Source organism: Electrophorus electricus, chromosome 11 (genome assembly GCF_013358815.1).
Source record: "Electrophorus electricus isolate fEleEle1 chromosome 11, fEleEle1.pri, whole genome shotgun sequence".
Lineage (NCBI taxonomy): Eukaryota > Metazoa > Chordata > Actinopteri > Gymnotiformes > Gymnotidae > Electrophorus > Electrophorus electricus.
The window spans coordinates 12,159,499-12,177,500 of NC_049545.1; the positions used below are offsets into that span (position 1 = coordinate 12,159,499).

Genomic DNA, 18,002 nt, shown 5'->3' on the forward strand with positions numbered 1-18,002 from the left:
GCCTTCTAAACCCTCATCACAGTGGGCCTCTGGTTGCCCCCCCCCCCCCCCCAGGACAGCTTCAACCATGGGGGGGGGCTTCTTCCGTGCCGAAACTCGCTCTTTCCGCTGCCTCGGCCCTGCGCCTGTGGCTCCCTTCCTCTCCTCTGTCCTGGACAGCGGGGCCCTCCCTGCCTCCCCCTCCCTCCCTCTCCTCTCCGCTCCTCCAGGGCCGCTGGGACACAATGTTCTCAGCCTTGTTTGGGGAAATGGCAGAAATAAAGAAACTAGGCGGGAGTATGTTGCGGCTCCGAGGCGGCGGGGGGACGTAAACGAGGAGGGCGGCTGAGGTTCTGCCGCGTGCGAGACAGACATATGGGCCGCAAACCGGACGCGGAGTTTGGTTTAGAGCGGTACGAGGAAAGCAGAGGGAAGCGCACTTCTCTAGCTCGTAGGGCGAGCTCGACAGTATCGAGTGGCTTCTTTAAAAGTGGCACAGTGCACTTACACTGAGCCTGTTCTCAGCTTCTTTCGCATGCCGACCTTATTACAGTGTGTGTGTGTGTGTGTGTGTGTGTGTGTGTTCGGGTACTGCATGATGTTGTGTGTTATAACTCAATAGGCAGGTTCTAGGACATTTTACAGCACTGATGCTTAGAAAATGTATGTGAAGTGGGGATTAATTACTAGATTAGTGCCAAACACACACACACACACACACACACACACACACACACACACACACATTCAAACACTACAGCTACTTTTAGTTCCAATTTTTGTTCATTCAGTCTTAATTCATAAATGTATGTGAAATGTCTTTCAAATGTTTTTGGCTCTAACATCAAAATGCAATGGAAACATAAAGGGATTTTAAAGTTGAATGCAGTGTAAGTCACAAAAAAGATTTTGTAATCAGACTTCTGCTTATCATGTTTCATGGTAATTAAATATAAAACAGGATCCTACAAGCACTGAATGGCACTCGGACCAGTAATCACAAAACAATTCCATGAATTGATAGAATATGTCATTACAGCATAGGAACTTGAAAAGATGTGGCATCTAGTGGTGAAGATGTGCCACCTAGTGGTGGATTATATTGAATGACAGAAAACCGGGTTGGTGACGCTAACGCAGTGCGGGGGGGGAGCGCGAGGGCGGCGCAGGCACTGTACCTTGGTCTGGAAGCAGCAGAAGAGCTGGGTCAGGTAGGGGTGCTTCCTGGCCAAGGCCAGAATGCGCTTCTCAGTCAGGGTGCAGTCTACGTCGTCATCCTGCAGGATTACGTCCTTCTTCAGCACCTTCACTGCGTACACCTCGTCTGTGCCTCTCAGCTCAGCCAGCATCACCTGCGTGCACGCGCGCACACGCACACACACACACACACACACACACACGCACACGCACACGCACACGCACACGCGCTTCAGTAATGCCAGCAACAGGAGATGGCGAGCAGTCGTACCCCTTACTTGCTAAAATTGTTGATTCTAGCCTTCCATTGAAAAATTCCACTGGTAATGTACTGCTCACTGGGCTACATACAGTCCAGTGAAGTCAATAAAGCATGCAAAAACAACAACAACAATCACCTCCCCAACCAAGAAAGTCCCACTATAGTTATGTCAATTTTCTGCCAAATAATCTTAATAAATATAAATATAAAACAGCATCTATGAGTTCTGCCAGCTTTTTTGGTAAAGTTTACAAATCGTTGAGCCACTCTTCAGCAGTTAGAAGTAGTTCCAAAAATCAAAATATGAAATTAGAGCATTTGATTATCGAAAACATGTGCATAAACATCCAACAAAAGACCAACTGGATCGAGTTTTAGCTGTACAAAATCCAGACAGAGCTGTGCTGCGTGCGATTCTAAACTACGAGAAATAAGGTATGAGTTCATGAGCTCAGAAAGGGGAAGGGCAGTGATTTTCTTGTATAATTATTTTATAGTTGACAGCACAATACATTTATAAACGATCGTTATCTACTTTAAGTGATTTCACACAAAACTAAAACTCAGGCCAAGCTTTATAAGGGCGAGAACGGATAAACTAAACAGACTCGTTCAGCCTCTACTAGTGCCAACGTTAGAGTGGCTAGAAATCTGAAAGCCCATCAAGGTGGCAGTCTGCTGCTAAACTGACAGGTAGAGTGTTTATCTACAGGAGCTAGGATGGTGGAGTAATAGCAGAGGTGGGATGAAAATAGACACAATCATTTTTTTAAAAAGTATATTCCTTTTTCAAACGTCAGCACATTATACTACTTATCAGTCATTGGGCCTCATGCAAGAGTATTTTCCTATTATTATCTTACATTTTTCGTACTTTCGTTGTAAACTTCAACCGTACTACATTAAACTCAGCAAACGCTAGTAACTTCACCTGGTTCTGGTAAATGGCCTTGGTTATAAACGGTGCATTGCAATGTGCTGGGATTTGTAAAGAAATACTTGGTGGAAAAATATTTACGGACGCTTTGACCCATGCATCGAGTCATAGTCATCAATGTTCGTAGAGCGCGGGAATCGACGATACCCTGAGGCAAAAATACAAATCCCCTTCCTCGCACGCAACATTCCATATTAAATTATGCTACCCCATAATTACTGCATGTAGGTTACTTATTCATGAAAAGCATTCGGGCTTAAACAGGTTGATGTCTGATGTGTTACGTGATGCATTTGTGTAGCGTAATTAATTATCCTGTTTCTATGTACTCTATGTATTTCTTTCAATGCACTACGTTTATCGCTCCAGATCATTATTGTAGCAAAGCGAGTTTTCAAAGTGAGTCTTTAAACTTTTACCGCTGTGCTGCTGTATGCTATTGTAGCTACATGCTGCCACTCAAACATGCGTTTGTGGCTGATGTCACTGAGCAGACCAATGAAGAGGACGAAAGATGGCAAAAAGACACAGGTAATGTAATGTGATGAATGAATACTTTTCTCTTACATAGAATAGTTACCATCAAGTGCTAGGAGCAAAGTTATAATGACTAGCTAGATAGTGTTCGTTAATTTAATACATAGCTACCTATCTAGCAAGTTATTGTCATTTACTCCACCCCACATTCATTAGGGAAATTTGCAAAAACTATTCAGATGTTTGGAAAATTACCTACATAAAAAAAAAAAAAAGCATATTTCTCAAAATTAAGTGAGTTGCCTGCCTAAACAACCCACTGTCTGAAGAAATCAGGCAAACATTTGTACTGACATCTTTATCTAGTTAGCTAGCCAAGGTTTGCTTCTAATAGTTCATTAAGATGTGTTTCTTTTTGTCATTAATAGATGTAAGCCTTTCATTTCATTCACTGTGTTTGATATTTACAGAAAACAGCATGCATGATGTAAGAGAATCACTGAACACATGCTTTGTGCATGAACACTAGGCCTAATGAACTCTTAATGTTTGTTTGGAATGTTATAGGCTATCATGTGGCTTAGATGCCATTATTAGATGGGTTTTACCATCTGCAGTTTTTTTTAATATATTGTGACACCCAATGGTCATACACACACACACACACACACACACACACACACACACACTCCTCTATATATTAGTTATCCTATATCCTATGCTCTTATAATTTATTTAATGTCACTTGTTTCTTTAATACTGTTTTAACAATTTAACACCATGTTTGTTTCTAAAGTAAACCTCAAAAAGACAATACTGTGCAGTGCCTGTGTGAGTGTATAAACACAATGATTGATGAATAAATGATGAAAGGGACCGGGCCAAAATCTTGCATAGGGCACCACATTGGTCAGTGCTGGCTCTGTGTAGATGTACATGCAGCTGTATAAATCATTTCCTATTATGTGTGCACACACACACTTTCATTCTGGAATTCATGCAAGGTTTTATACAAAGGCCCCAGATCTGTTCGTCCAAAGAGCACATGTTCACTGAATTTGCATATTTGAAGCGCCAAAATGCATTTTAAGACTAAGCGCACTCACGTAAGATGTGGTGTGATACCAAATCAGTGTGCAAAGATAAAAATGACAAACAAAAGTTTCACTCAAGCACAGAGGTGCAGAAAATTCATGTCATGATGGGACGATGCACCATCAGGTGTTGCAACGGATGATGCTCTCCTAGACAGAGGCAGTTGTTAGCAGCATTGCAAACTGTTGAATGAATTCAATTCATTTTAATTGAAAGCTAATTTGCACTCCACGTCCAACACATAGGCCTTAGCAGATCAGACGAATGGCTATTGTGGCTATTTAGAATGAAATTAAACGCAAGATCCAAAGAGGATAATTGCACCATGATTATTCATCAAAACATCATTTTTATATTCAAACTCAACAAACAGCTGTCGATCAACATAAGAGAAAATCTTTCACCTGAGAAAATTTGTGCAAGTCCTCTTAAATCACACATAAAAAGCTATTAAAGAATGAATCTGTTCACGTGAGCAGGTCTCGCACGTGGCCCTTTATCCATTACTTGGCAGTAAAGCACGTTTCACTCCACAAACTCAAACTGAAATACGGCGTTTCAGATTCTGATGTGATGTACCCCCATAAAAGTGCCAAGTCTTTTTCAAAGCTCATGAACATCTCCAGAAAAGCTCTGCTGAGAGGGGGCCTTACCTTGCCGAAGCTGCCCTTGCCAAGAACTTTGATGAAGCTGAAATCCTCCAGGCTCATCCGCTTGGTCTGCAGCGTCTTCACCTCCCCGTTCTCGCGCCCCTCCCCCGTCTCCTCGGACCCGCCCTTGCTCGGGGATGGAGGCGGGTCGGGTTTATGCTCCTCCTCTTGGTGGTCGAATGACAGTGCCTTCCTCATGTTTTCCAGATCCTTCATGTCTGGTGGATATAATGGAACTGCCCTTCTCAAACAACAACGAGCAAGGAAGAGTCCCTCTGAAGATGCACCATTGGGCTACAATACATTTCATTCAAATAATAAAAGCATAGCAAACAAACACTAACAGACGTACATTAGCGTTTGTTACCAACATTTACACAGCCGTTGATTGCTGAAAAAACATTTTTTCCCTGATCTCACAAAAAGTCTGGTGATATTTGGCGAAGTATTATTTGGTTTCACAACAGTTCAGACATTGAAATAATTTGCTATCTAGATAACAAAGGAGTCTGTTGACAGATGTTGAGTGTGTGCTCACCCTGGTCACATGGCGACAGATGTTGACTGTGTGCTTACCCTAGTCACATGGCGACAGATGTTGAGTGTGTGCTTACCCTGGTCATATGGTGACATGTTGAGTGTGTGCTCACCCTGGTCACATGGCGACAGATGTTGAGTGTGTGCTTACCCTGGTCACATGGCGACGTGGGTGCAGATTTGGACCGGTCCTCCTCCATTTGTGGGGAAATCGGCAGAGGCTGTGGATCTGGGCCTTGACTAATCTGTGCAGGACATAGGACCATCATCATCGGCGCCAGTGCAGAACTTGGATCACACGCATACTCTGCCGTGTCTGATCCCTTCGTCCCAGCCAACACGCTGACTATAGCACTTTGCCCAGTAATGTGGGGCATGCAAGTACACTAGCAACATTCTCATCCACTTTCTCTCCCCCACTGTGCTGATATAAGGTAGTCAGTCTGTTCCAGGACTTCACAAAAGCAATGAAATGACCAAAAAAAAAAACAAAACAACAACAACAACTTGAAAGGGCTAGACTTTCAGCGACAAGCAGGGCAGCGTAAACCTCATTACCAGCACAGAACAGTGAGGAGTCTGCGGAAGGCAGTGGGAAGCCGGAGGAAACTAGGACACAGTTCCTGCTATATTAGGACCTTTATCTGAAAGGAATGAAAGGCAAGCTGCAGCAGGCGTTGATGACATTCCCACATTCCCACGAACCTATGCCTTTACTTTCCCAGAATGTTCATGTATAAGAGTGTTGGCAGGTGAATGAGAATTCACTGCAATTAACTGAAGTGATTTTCTGGCTTCAGCCGTGCCCCTTCGGAGTCCAGAGAGCTCTGTGACCCCGTGACCCCTGCTTGCCTTTTTCCTTCGCTGCACGCTGCTGGAGATCTTATCAGGCGTCACCCCCAGGTCGGACAGTACTTTGGCGATCCCCCGCGCGTCCACCCCGCAGTTAGGGGCAACGTTACTTTCGCAGCGCCTGTGTACATTCATCTTGCAAACTGCGCAGAGGGCAGAAGAGACAGAGAGAGATGGCCAAAAAAGGATTTGTCTGTTTTCTGAAGCATGTAGGAGTGGGTGGGTGTGCGTGTGGGTCACGTTGTCTTGCTCACCTTTGCACTGCAGCCCCTGCCGCATTAGCCCCCAGAGCAGCGAGCCGCAGTGATCACAGAAAGTGGGCACCTTGTAGTTGTGAATGCTGAACTTGTGAGGCATGTTTACACTGAAGCGCTGCGAGCCCACCTGCAGGGGGCGACGAGAACACGGAAAAGGCCCGTGAGCCCGATAAAAGCTGCTGTGTCGTCCGGGACTGGCATGGTTATGGCTGCTACCCTCATTCCCTCTACTGAAAGAGCACCGGGGCGTATCCCTCGTCCAACCCCCCCACCACGGGGCTGAAGCGGAGATGGGCCATGTCTCACCTCCTCGGCCATGTCCTCCTGTTTCTTGAGGCCGGCGCATTTGGTGATGATGAGCTGGTGGCAGCGTTTGTGGACCACGCATGTGCACACTGAGCGGCAAAACAGAGAGGCAGTGAGGAAACACGCACCTCGGTGCTCACCTTGATTTTCCTGTACAACAGAGCAGCCGCACTCGTTCCTGTGATGCACCGGGCATAGTGAGACCAACGCATGGCAGGATGTGTTGGGATTTACCTTGACACTGGTAGCCCTGCTTGCCTAGGACACCCCTGCGTGGAGAGAAAGGGACACGGCTCAGTTCGTTTTATAATGCTTGCTCCCGTTCAAGCACTGCAACAAACAAGCACGCGCACAAAGCGTTCACTCGCGCAGACATACCCAACCAACCAGACTGAGACAGAGAGGGAGAGAGCCCCAAGCTACATCCGACGGGGTTTATCCTGCAGTTTTCCCTCCTTCTCCAGTTAGCCGGGAGGGCCCTTTTGAACACATCCTGGCCAGACCCTCCTGATCAGTTGGGTGCGGAGAACAGGCGGCCTGCTGCCTACATACAGCGCTGCGCTTGGCAGTGCATGTCCATGCAGGAGGACGCGTCGGCCGTGCCGGCCCATGACCCCTGCTCCCGCCATGGCCGCGGGGCTCGGGGCCCTTCTGCGGAAACGGTAAACGGGACACGGGGTTGATGGGAGGCTGCCACTCACCAGATGAAGTCACGGCAGTGTGAGCAGTAGGTGGGCTGCCGCAGGTAGGTGGCCATGAACTTGTGTCCGTTGACCTGGTGCACTCTCCTGCGCACGGCACCCTGCCTCTTCCTGGGCCGCACGCGCTCACGAAACACCCGCTCCTCATTCTCGCAGCCGCCTCCTGGTAAACGGACAGGCCCACACACGTGCGTTTATGGCCCATAATGTGCACGCTTAATGCAATATATTATATTATCTTCTGCAAGACTCTGCGCTATAGGTCTGAGCTATATGTGAAGTGTAGCCAGCGATCTCCCATCATATTTGGCAGTGTGTTCTATGTGCTGGAAAATCACAAACAAAAACTGAGATCTTTCTTAATGTTAACTGTCAACATATTCCATGGAATTTAGAAATGATGCCAGTTTACACTTTAAATGCATCTTTGCTAGAGAACACGCCACACATATGCAAACAATGGAAATGTTTTTATTGCATGATGTACTCAGAATAAATATCAGACATGTATGAAGTGCAAGATTAAAATCAATGCCACGTGATTTGCCTCAGTGGAGCTTGCGATACACATTTGCACCATAAGGTGGAGCTACAGAAGCGCCAAGCAAAATGATTTTAAAAACCTAGCCATATGCGGCTTCCCTGTAAGGCAGAGTTAAAACACTGCAGTAGGAGTGTGCTGTGGGCTGCAGCTCGGACTCTTCTGAGGGGGGGTCACTTGATATCCTCCGTCGCTCAGTGTGAGAACACCTGGTCTAAGCCAGCAGAAGCCGGAAAAGTGACTGAAGTTTTACCACTGAAAACTGGCAGAACTTTGCGCATTCTGCAACAGCACTTCTCTCGAGCATAACGTTCTGTGTTAGAAATGTTATATTGCACTGCTGCTGCGTATGAACACCTTCCCACTACAGTACAAAGTGTCTCTCATACCAGAACGCTAATCGTGACCCCCCAAGGCTACGCAGAGGTAGCGATCAAATGGATTGACGGCGCACAGCCGGGACAAAAACATCGTATCGGAAAGCCGTCGGACGCTCACACCGGACAACTGAACGAGGTCACAGGACACATGAGAATCTCTCTCATTCACTGTCTCCGTGGAGAATGTAGAACAGTAATCACGCTTGAGCATTCCCACATGTAATGTGATTGTATCAGGCTGTCTTTGTCACCCCTGAGACAGAGCGAGAAACCCAGGCCTGTCATCAAAAACGGTACCAATTTGACATGGAAGCTATGGTATAATATTATTAATAAACGTCCTGGGTGTATGGTTTCGGAAAGGGCCTATAGTTTTGTCAAGCCAAAAACAGAAACAGGCAGGCGGCAATGCAGGGCTCAAAACGATCCCCTGGAGAGGAGTCATGTGTCCAAACGAAAATGATAAATACTGACAATGAAAACTATGTTTTATAATCCAGTCAGCCGCATGGCGTTCCTCATCACGATCATAGAGCTGTTTCAGCCTGGAATGTAATTAGGATTATCTTAATGGATTCATATATTCAGGTTCAGCCAAAATGCACTGGATGCACTTCTAAATGAAATCAGAATTGACTTAAGTTCCAAGTGTCTATCAAATGATTTGTATGAGCCTCTTTAATGGAACTGCATACAGTAATTATAAGTGCATGATACTGCAAAATAAACTGTCTGAAGCCAGTTTACAAAGAACAGATGTATATAGCTGCAGAACACACAAGAGACAGAGACATGCCAGCATTGGTTTCAGTTCTAACCTCAGTTATGTCGAAACACAGAGAAACTTGTGACCAAGATGGAGTGAAATCTCAGCTGTTTGTATGACATGTCATGTATTAGTCATAACATAAGTGATTTCTCTCCAGCAGGGGCATAGAGAGAGAGCCAGGTGACCACATGTGGTCTGTCAACAATAGGTTTCTCCTGTAGCTATGGTTTTGTTGTGTTTATAGGCACTAACCACTGCACTAGATGGTGAACGCCTAGCTAGCTGTTACCCTGTTGGGCTGTCAGTCACCACTAGGATGACCTTGTCCTAGTAGCAGCAGTACCACCACTGACACGGCAGCATGTGCTGAGCTGGTACAGGTATCATTGTCAGTGCTGTCTGGCAGGTGGTCCAATATCCAAATACACACACACACACACACACACACACACACACACACACACACACACACACACACACACACACACACACACACACACACACAAACACACTGTCCTGAGGCCAAGTATTTGAAGGGCCACAGAATAGCTTACGCGAAACATGGACTTTGGGCTCTAACTGTGTTTCTAATCAATAAAATATTATAAGGTGTTTATAATAAAGTGCCTGGTCAGTGTTTTACATACATTTTAATGGGAATGAACACCTAACAGGTCTGGATTTTTGTTACGAAAACAGGGGTCAAGCCCTAAGGTGTAAGTGTGTGCGTAGCAAATTTGTTCCCCAGATGAGCAAAGCAAAAAGCACCAGTTTAATATGTATTTAAGGGAATCCGTTCACTGCTTTCTTAAAGCCCCACAGTGCACAGCTCCTTTTCAACTCTAATTATTTCCCATGTTCAAAGGTTAATGGGTGTCAGCTGATATCATGTTGGACATGTCTGTACAAATTTGACTGGAATATCCCCACACTGAATGCAACCCAGTACAAACACATTCGCAATCCAAAAACCCATTTAGAGCTATAAAGTTAAATTGGCAATATGAAAAAGTTGACATTTCCCAGGAAAATAATTAAAATGCTTTCCATAAATTCCATTAGTCTGAATGCTACATGATGATGAGAAGTGATGATGACCCGCAGCTATCCATGGCCTGGGAAAATGTTTATGTCTGATCTGGAAACCTTTTATTTATTATGTACTCTCTTGGACTTATTGCGTACCAAGAGGATTAAAAAGTCCACAGCTCCTGCACCAAAATATGGTTGAGTTCAGAATGCATTGTTCAATATTAGCACTGATAATCACTTCTCCTTAGTATCAAATTAGGATTACTTTTATACTTGAGTGTGGATTCTATAAAACTGACTTTTATAGCTTGTTATTTTTGCATTATAGAAGTAAAAGTAGTAAATTAAAATAAATCTAAATGTAAAATGACATTACTGCAAACCATTATCTAATATATTTAATGTTATACTGAAACTCTTTATGTTCACCAGTAAAAAAAAAAGATCATATCACAGCCTTTATCATAGCATGTACACATACACACATTTTGCATATATTAGGCGAATAATATCAAATAATTTTCATATACACACATGGGCACTGTTTAACCAAAATGAAGTGTGAAATAATTTTGTTATGTATACTGTATGTTGTTTATATGTCTATCAATGTCTCTTTGGTTGTATTGACTATTTTAAGTGTCTTTGGATCCTTGAAAAGCGATATAAAACACAATGTATTATTATTATTAAATATATTTTAAAATATTTTAATCAAAAAATATATTCACACAAACACACACAAATAAAATCTACTTTTTGTGGATGAACTAAGACCTAGGTCCCTGTTAGTCAGGCCCACCTAACCCTCCGCGCTTTAGAGCATGTCTGCTGCAAAGCTACAGACGTAGCTAACGTTACTGTAGCAGGGAAAGTGCAGCGCTTGGCTGTAACTGTCACCTTTAGTTAGCAAAGGTTAGAGTGACAGTAGACTAATTACAAAAAAGAAACATTTCCACATTCACATTGGCCAGGCTAGTACTGGTGGCGAGATATAAGCACACACACACACACACACACACACACACACACACACACACACACACACAAGCAAGTTTGTACACAAACACACATGCAAACACATATACTGGAATTATATTGCTACTGTATTTCAATTGCAACATGTATTGTGGATTTACAATGATTAATTTACAATGATTTAATGATATAATGATCACACTGCACACACAACATTGATCTGAGATTGATCAGGACTTGCAAAGCACACAAACAATTTTGAGGTTTGTATATTACAGGTTGTGATTTTGTACATTGTACATATTTACATATTGCAAATTGGAGCCTTTTGCAAACTCACATGCAGACATTCAAAACATGCACACCAAAACATGCACACTTGTCCATTGACACCTGTAGGCCACAATAAAGTGAAATGCATTTGATTAATTGTAAACAATAAAATTGAGGATGCACTCTGGCATTGGGCTCAGGGTCACTGTGCTGCATTATTGATACTGATACTGCAACTCCAGCAAGTAGCGGTCTTGGCTGTCTCTGTCTCCTTCTGTTAATAATGGCAGATAATCCTATGCCTGCTTTTAGCTCCATCTATGGGCACAGGACAAGTGGCATCTGTCTAGTCTCACACTGATGCCACTGAAAAGAGTGTCTCATTTGATTATTACACATGAATCGCCCACATCCTCTTTTCAGGCCAACTGCTGCAAACAGGAGAGTGATACAGAGACTGTCAGAGATACATAGAGAGAGAGAGAGAGAGAGAGAGAGAGAGAGAGAGAGAGAGAGAGAGAGAGAGAGAGAGAGGCTATTTGGCCCTGCAAAGTAAATATGAATTGCAGAGTAGCTCTACATTGCAGATCCTAACCAAGATCTCGCTCAGTGTCTGCAGTTTATAAAGAAAGCCAAATCGCACGTAACCGACCCTATACATACAGAGAAAAAGAAATGTGACCATGTTTAATAGACCTTAAGTATAAAAAGACCAAAATACCTCAAACAACTCCTTCCAAGAATTCACTGTTTTAATAAATAAATAATAATTATTATAACATTTTATACTCTTTAATATTCAAAACCATATCTAAATGCTACAGCCCAGGGGTGAATCTGTGATAAAGCTAATACAAATAAATATCCATTATATGACAGATATATCACACACACAATACATTTGATCTACATTTGATCTTTCAGTATTCTGTGATTCTGTATTCAGTCTATATTCTATCTCTAGTCTCGTCTCTCAGCTAAATGCCATAAATGTAAATGTAAGAACAAGTGGGTCCAGCAACACTCTACCAGTATTTGTACTAGATAACTCTACCAGTGTTTGTACTAGGTAACTCTACTAGTGTTTGTACTAGGTAACTCTATTAGTGTTTGTACTAGGTAACTACTAGTGTTTGTACTAGACAGCTCTATTAGTGTTTGTACTAGGTAACTACTAGTGTTTGTACTAGATAACTCTATTAGTGTTTGTGCTAGGTGACTGTACTATTGTTTGTATTAGGTCACTGTACTATTGTTTGTATTAGGCCAGTGTTTGTACTAGGTATGTATACTAGTGTTTGTATTGTATAACTCTACTAATGTTTGTACTAGGCAGCTACAAATGTTTGTACTAATATTTGTGGTATGTACTACTATTTGTACTATGTATTGTATAATACCTGTACTGTTTGTACTGGGTATCTGAACATACGTGTTGACTTTTTGCAGTAACATCTTTCAAAAGCTCTAATTGCCAAAATATCCTAGTTAAGCATAAGGGATGACTTTTGTCTACATATCCTTTAGAGACTTAAACTGTTTTTCTTCGCATCACTGGCTGCTAACTTGTGTGTGTAGGCCAGTGAATGTCTAGTTGGAAAAAGTTCCAAAGTTCCTCAGAACACACAGACATTCAAAATCTTCCAACTTCTGCTGAATATTTCTCAGCACGTCCAAGTAATGGCCCTCATGATGTCAGTTGTCTATTAGTGTTCACTTAGACATAAGCGGAGTGGTTGAAGTGATCCAATTGGTCCAGTCCTAGAACACAAATGCTTCTCTGGTGAACTGAAAGCGATCATTGTGCAAGAGATATGGAGGGTTTAACTGATGAGACGGACATGCAGGGCCACACGTGCTATTGTCTCGGTGGTATGGCAGGTCATTTACCACATCTCACTCATTAACACACTCAGCGTGAGTGAGAACATCTTGGCTCTGGCTTCCTCCTCTAAGTCCACCGCACGCCAGCGCACATTCTCACACTCAATGGCACACACACGCTCCATCCCAAATACACACATGGTCCTCCTCTAAGTCTGCTTTTTAAAGTCTACAGGGTATATGCTCTCTTTATCCCATAACGTTTTGAATCTGAGTCTGACCTCAATAAGAGTGAGCTCATGCATGCATTTCTTAAAGTTAGTCAAGCTGCCAAAGTACAGTATAAAAAACTCATCACACAACAAAAAGAGTGACAAAGGAGGAGAGTGTTTGAGAGGATCCAAAGAGCTCCTTCAAAAGTAATGTCAAGTATGTGACACGGCAGCTCTTTCTAGCCACAAAAGCTCAAGTCATAACCGATGCCTCATCCACATGCAATCCAGGTCCTCCCTTTTACCCCTCTGGCCCCTTAAAGCAACCATCGCCTAGCAACAGGCAACGGCTGCCTGGCAACAGCCGCAGCTATCCCCTTGAAGGTGGGGAGCTGTCTGCTCATCAATGGAAGACAACAGGTATTAATTACATTGTCAGTCACCCTGACATCTTTCGCCTGTCAGCAGAGGCACACCAGAACTTCTAATATATCTCTATAATATTTCTCTCTAATATTATTGTCTAATATATCTCTGTAATATTTCTCTCAGACAACCTTTGTTCCCTCGTGCGCGTCCGCAGGCGGACACTAAGTAGCGTCTAATGACGCAGACTCACACCTACAGCAAGTGTCAAGTGTGTAGAGGGCCCCTCATACCCCACTCCACTGGTATGTTTTCATGTTCACCACTCAAAGCCTGTCCCCCCAACCTGGCCTCATTAAAACATTAGTTAACCAACAACCGTGCTCAGTTCTCCAGCCAGTAGACCAGAAAAGCTACTGCAAAGTCTGCCCTGTGGGCTGGTCACCGGTCCCTTTTGAAGGGAACAGCAATAGAGCTCTGCCGCGCTTCCAAACGCACACGACAGGGTAGAGAGCATTGGGAACGCGCCATCGAGCCAGGTGATGAAAGGCGGCCACGCCGTCCTCTTTTCGAGCGCTCTGCGCCACGTCTGACAGAACCCATGGAGCATTCCAGTGACATGCATCTGTTGGAGGACACGCATCAGGTAATGACATGGGAAGGTCAGTCAGCCCCCGCCCCGTCATTCTGAAGCACGCTTGCTCTCGAAAGGAGCGGTGAGCTTGGAAAGGATCGTCAGCATGTAGCGTGATGCCCTGCATGGCGCCTGATCCCTGCCGTGATTTGGGAAAGGTAGAGGCGGGGCTTAGGATAATGAGAGGCAGGGTACGCAAAGGGTCTCCTGAGAGAACGGGCACCCCAATCGGCATCGCGTAGCTGCCGGGCCACAGACATAACAAAGATCATATTGAATAGCAACAGCAGGCCTTTCTTGCTTATCTAACTAGCCATCTGGCATGAGGCTTTTAGTGCTGTGCTGCATGGCTGGATGCACACACACACACACACACACACACACACACACACACACACACACACACACACACACACACACACACACACACAGACCCGCACACACATACACATCCGCACGCACCAGGGGGTGTGTGGAGAGAGAGGGAGTAGAGTCAAATTTGCGGAGTCAAATTTGTAGAGTCAAAGTCTGAGTGGCTGTAGTCACATCGCTGTAGAAATGTCCAAAATGAGTTATTAGAGTTTTTTGTGTTGATTTTAAATCACAAAATGGCGACTAAGGAGAACAGGGAGCTCCAACATCTGAGTAAAGAACTCGAGTCTCCGGAGCAGCAAATTATAGCACTGTTCTGTTATATCAACAGACCAAATTCTATGGACAGAAAAAATATCTAGAAATGGCTTGTGATGTCTCCTGTTTTGCTAGTGCCACCAATCTATCTGGATCTAGGTCACAGGAGGGGCGTGTCCCAAGGCGGCAGGAGCACTTTGACAGCAGCCTTTACTCCCTCCCTGCCGCTAAGGCCGGGGATCATCCCGTTCACCCCCATGATCGATAAAGTCCGCAAACATCTACGTTCGCAAACATCAGCGAAGGCTGAGGTCTCCACTGACACGACGGCCAGAGCTCGCTTCGAGCAACGGGTTTGGTTTGAAGCCCTCAGCTCCCATCCTCTCTAGAATCAACGCTCACAACATCGGAAAATAAGAGGTGACTGTAAAGCACGTGAAACAGACTCACTACAGGTTATGCTTTTATCTCATGTCCTTCAGGCAATGGAGTTTTAGACAATGCTAGAAAAGTAAAAACGGAGACATTAGTGCTTAGTTAATGACACATCTGCTCATCAGAGCAAACTGCTGAAGGAACTTAGTGTTGTAGTACTCGAGTGAGGTCTCGGTCTTGGTTTCAATATCAATTAGAATGGGTCTTGTCCTGGTCTTGGGGTGAGGTGGAAATCATTCTCAAGACCAGAGATGCCTCCCTGAAGTAATTAGGCACAGAACTTTTTTAGATCATTATGGACTATCAGCAATCCATTAAAACAGTAATTTCTCTACATGCTTAAAAGCTGCACTCAAATGGAATAAAGGGGAATAACAAGTCACTTCTCATTCAGTATCCAATCAACAAAAATATTTTTCTGTGGGATAATGTTAGCTAGATAACATAAGCTACATTTACCTGACACTTTTATCCAAAGCAACTTACAATTATGAGTGACTACGACTTGAGGGTTAAGGGTCTTGCTGAGGGGCCCAACATGGCCCAACAACCTTCCAATAACAAATCATGTACTTTAACCTCTGAGCTAGCTAACCAGGACTTAAAAATATAGGTTTGAAGGTAGTCATTATATACTTTGTTACTAACCATATTTTCAGCAAATGCTGTAGTGCCTCTATACTTGTTATGAATAGAAGGTATTAGTCCATTAGTCACATTTAAGGGTGTACAAATCAATGTGCCTGACAGTGCAACGCGCTACTTTCAGCATTAAAGCCACTGCAAACCAGGCGTTTCGCACCGCGTCACGCCGCATCGCATAGTTGCTATAGAACAGAGAAGGCCTATAAATGTCCAGTTCAAGCTGGCACATATTTATCACATTTTGTATGAGTTTACTATTTCTTCAGAATACCAGGCCTCTACACTTCTAATTGTGTAATTAAGTCATTAAGTGAACAGCAGAGGGTGAAGTAACAGACCAATAGCGTTTATCTGCATAAATCTCTACAAACCTTAAGACACGTTGTTATCTGCTGTGGCTTTCTGTGGTATCAATATGATTTTAATTTAACATAGAAATGGCAGAACGCTCACTGCTAATGACAGTTTACCATCCACCAAAACAAACACCCCTTTCTCTATCTGTGTTTCTCAACTATTGTCTCTCTGTGGTACTTGCTGTGATAAGATGCTTCTTAATGACGATTTTAACTTACATAATGATAATGCATTAGGTAAAAAATATTTCATAAATTTTATACAACCCAACAATAATTTTTACCAGCACATTACAAATCCCACACATAACCAAGGGTATACATTACATCCAGTTATTACATCCAAGTGGCTTGTGTTTAAATGTTCATGAAACTGTAGATGTTACAGTCTCAGATTGTTATTGCTATTACATTAGACACCACAAATTAAAGGGCTAAGAATTTGAATTTTAAAAAGAAAATGCATGTTAATGCATCAACCACCAATCTTTTTTTTTTTTTTCTTTCTGGGGGAAAAAAAACAACATGAAATGGTTGACATCTTCAACTCAAGGTTGAGATCAACTCTAGATATAGTTGCACCAAAACTACATCTATGACAAACCGGGGGCTGAGGAAAACCAAGCAGCTGCAGCAAAATGAACTGCTGAAAAAAAGCTGAAAGGGGCGTTGGAGGGTTTGGACCATAATGTACTATTAACTAAAGTACATTCTAAAATTCTAAAATGTTGCATTGAAAGTAATAATCAGAGATGCAAATTCCTGAACCTTTGCCCAAATTCGCTGTTTTGAGATCAAATGAATTCACCTATGAGATTTCTGCAGATCCGAGGAGAAATTTTTCGGGGGCGGGGGTTGGATGACTGACAACAGCAAAAGTTCAGAAAGACTTGTTTACCTTCTCTGGACTGCATTTTTTCCCACCCACATGCTGCGAAGACCCACTCCTACTCTGCCTTTTATAAATTCTCAGGCTCAGGCTCTGACCCTGATATTCTTACCATAAGCATCTCACTCCTAACAAACGAAGGCAATAACTACTAGCCAATCAGAAGCAGAGTAGGGTGGGTCTTCTCGGATTACTGGCAGGAAAGGCCTCAGTGTGTATCTCTTCGTTCTCGTGAGCCGAGGAGATAAAAAGGTTGAGGAGTCTTCCCAATGTAAAATAAATTGTGGTTATTCTGCTATCTCTAGCTTTCAAGCGCTTTCTGTTTTCTTCCTGGTTTTGTTTCCAGGTGCTTCCTTGTTTTGGTTTTGTTCTGTTCCACCCCCTTGTTTTGTTCTCCGCCTGTTATTGGTTTCACGTGTGTCTTGTTATTACCTCGTCAGTTTGAATATTTAAGCCCCCTGAGATTTTTTTTTTTTTTTCCTGTTTCTCTGTGATTGTCACTGTTGCTTGCTAGTTTGTGTCATGGGTTCTGTCTATGTCTGTGCTGTTGTTATTCCATTACTCAGCCTATGTCTCTACTCTGTTGTTGTTATATTCCATTGCCTTTTTACTTGTTTTTTTTTGTTTGTTTTGGATTGCCTTAGTGTTCCCTAGTGTTTCGCATCTGTTTTAGCCTCTGCGTTAGCCTCCCATTTATTTTTGTTAAATTTTCCGCGCTTATATTAAACATCTCTCTGCACCTGCATCCTACCTCGTTCCCGCTAAGGCAGTACAGAATGACCAGCCAC

At 43.4% G+C, this 18,002-nt stretch overlaps 1 protein-coding gene across 2 annotated transcripts in view; it reads right to left on the bottom strand.

Annotated features, from left to right (window-relative positions):
* The window catches only part of prkceb (protein kinase C, epsilon b), a 67,477-nt gene that overhangs the window by 20,722 nt on the left and 28,753 nt on the right, over nt 1–18,002 (bottom strand). The window contains exons 1-9 of one of the 2 annotated variants that reach the window (XM_027002513.2): nt 17,224–17,570; nt 7,251–7,413; nt 6,784–6,818; nt 6,550–6,638; nt 6,241–6,370; nt 5,987–6,129; nt 5,286–5,379; nt 4,601–4,815; nt 1,158–1,331 (exon numbers count right to left, since the gene is read on the bottom strand). In XM_027002513.2, coding sequence (XP_026858314.1) covers nt 1,158–1,331; nt 4,601–4,815; nt 5,286–5,379; nt 5,987–6,129; nt 6,241–6,370; nt 6,550–6,638; nt 6,784–6,818; nt 7,251–7,413; nt 17,224–17,239 — 1,059 coding nt within the window. In that variant the 5' untranslated portion in view covers nt 17,240–17,570. Of the gene's footprint in view, nt 1–1,157; nt 1,332–4,600; nt 4,816–5,285; nt 5,380–5,986; nt 6,130–6,240; nt 6,371–6,549; nt 6,639–6,783; nt 6,819–7,250; nt 7,414–17,223; nt 17,571–18,002 lie in introns of those variants that run through there. The other variant, XM_027002512.2, reaches the window with a different exon arrangement.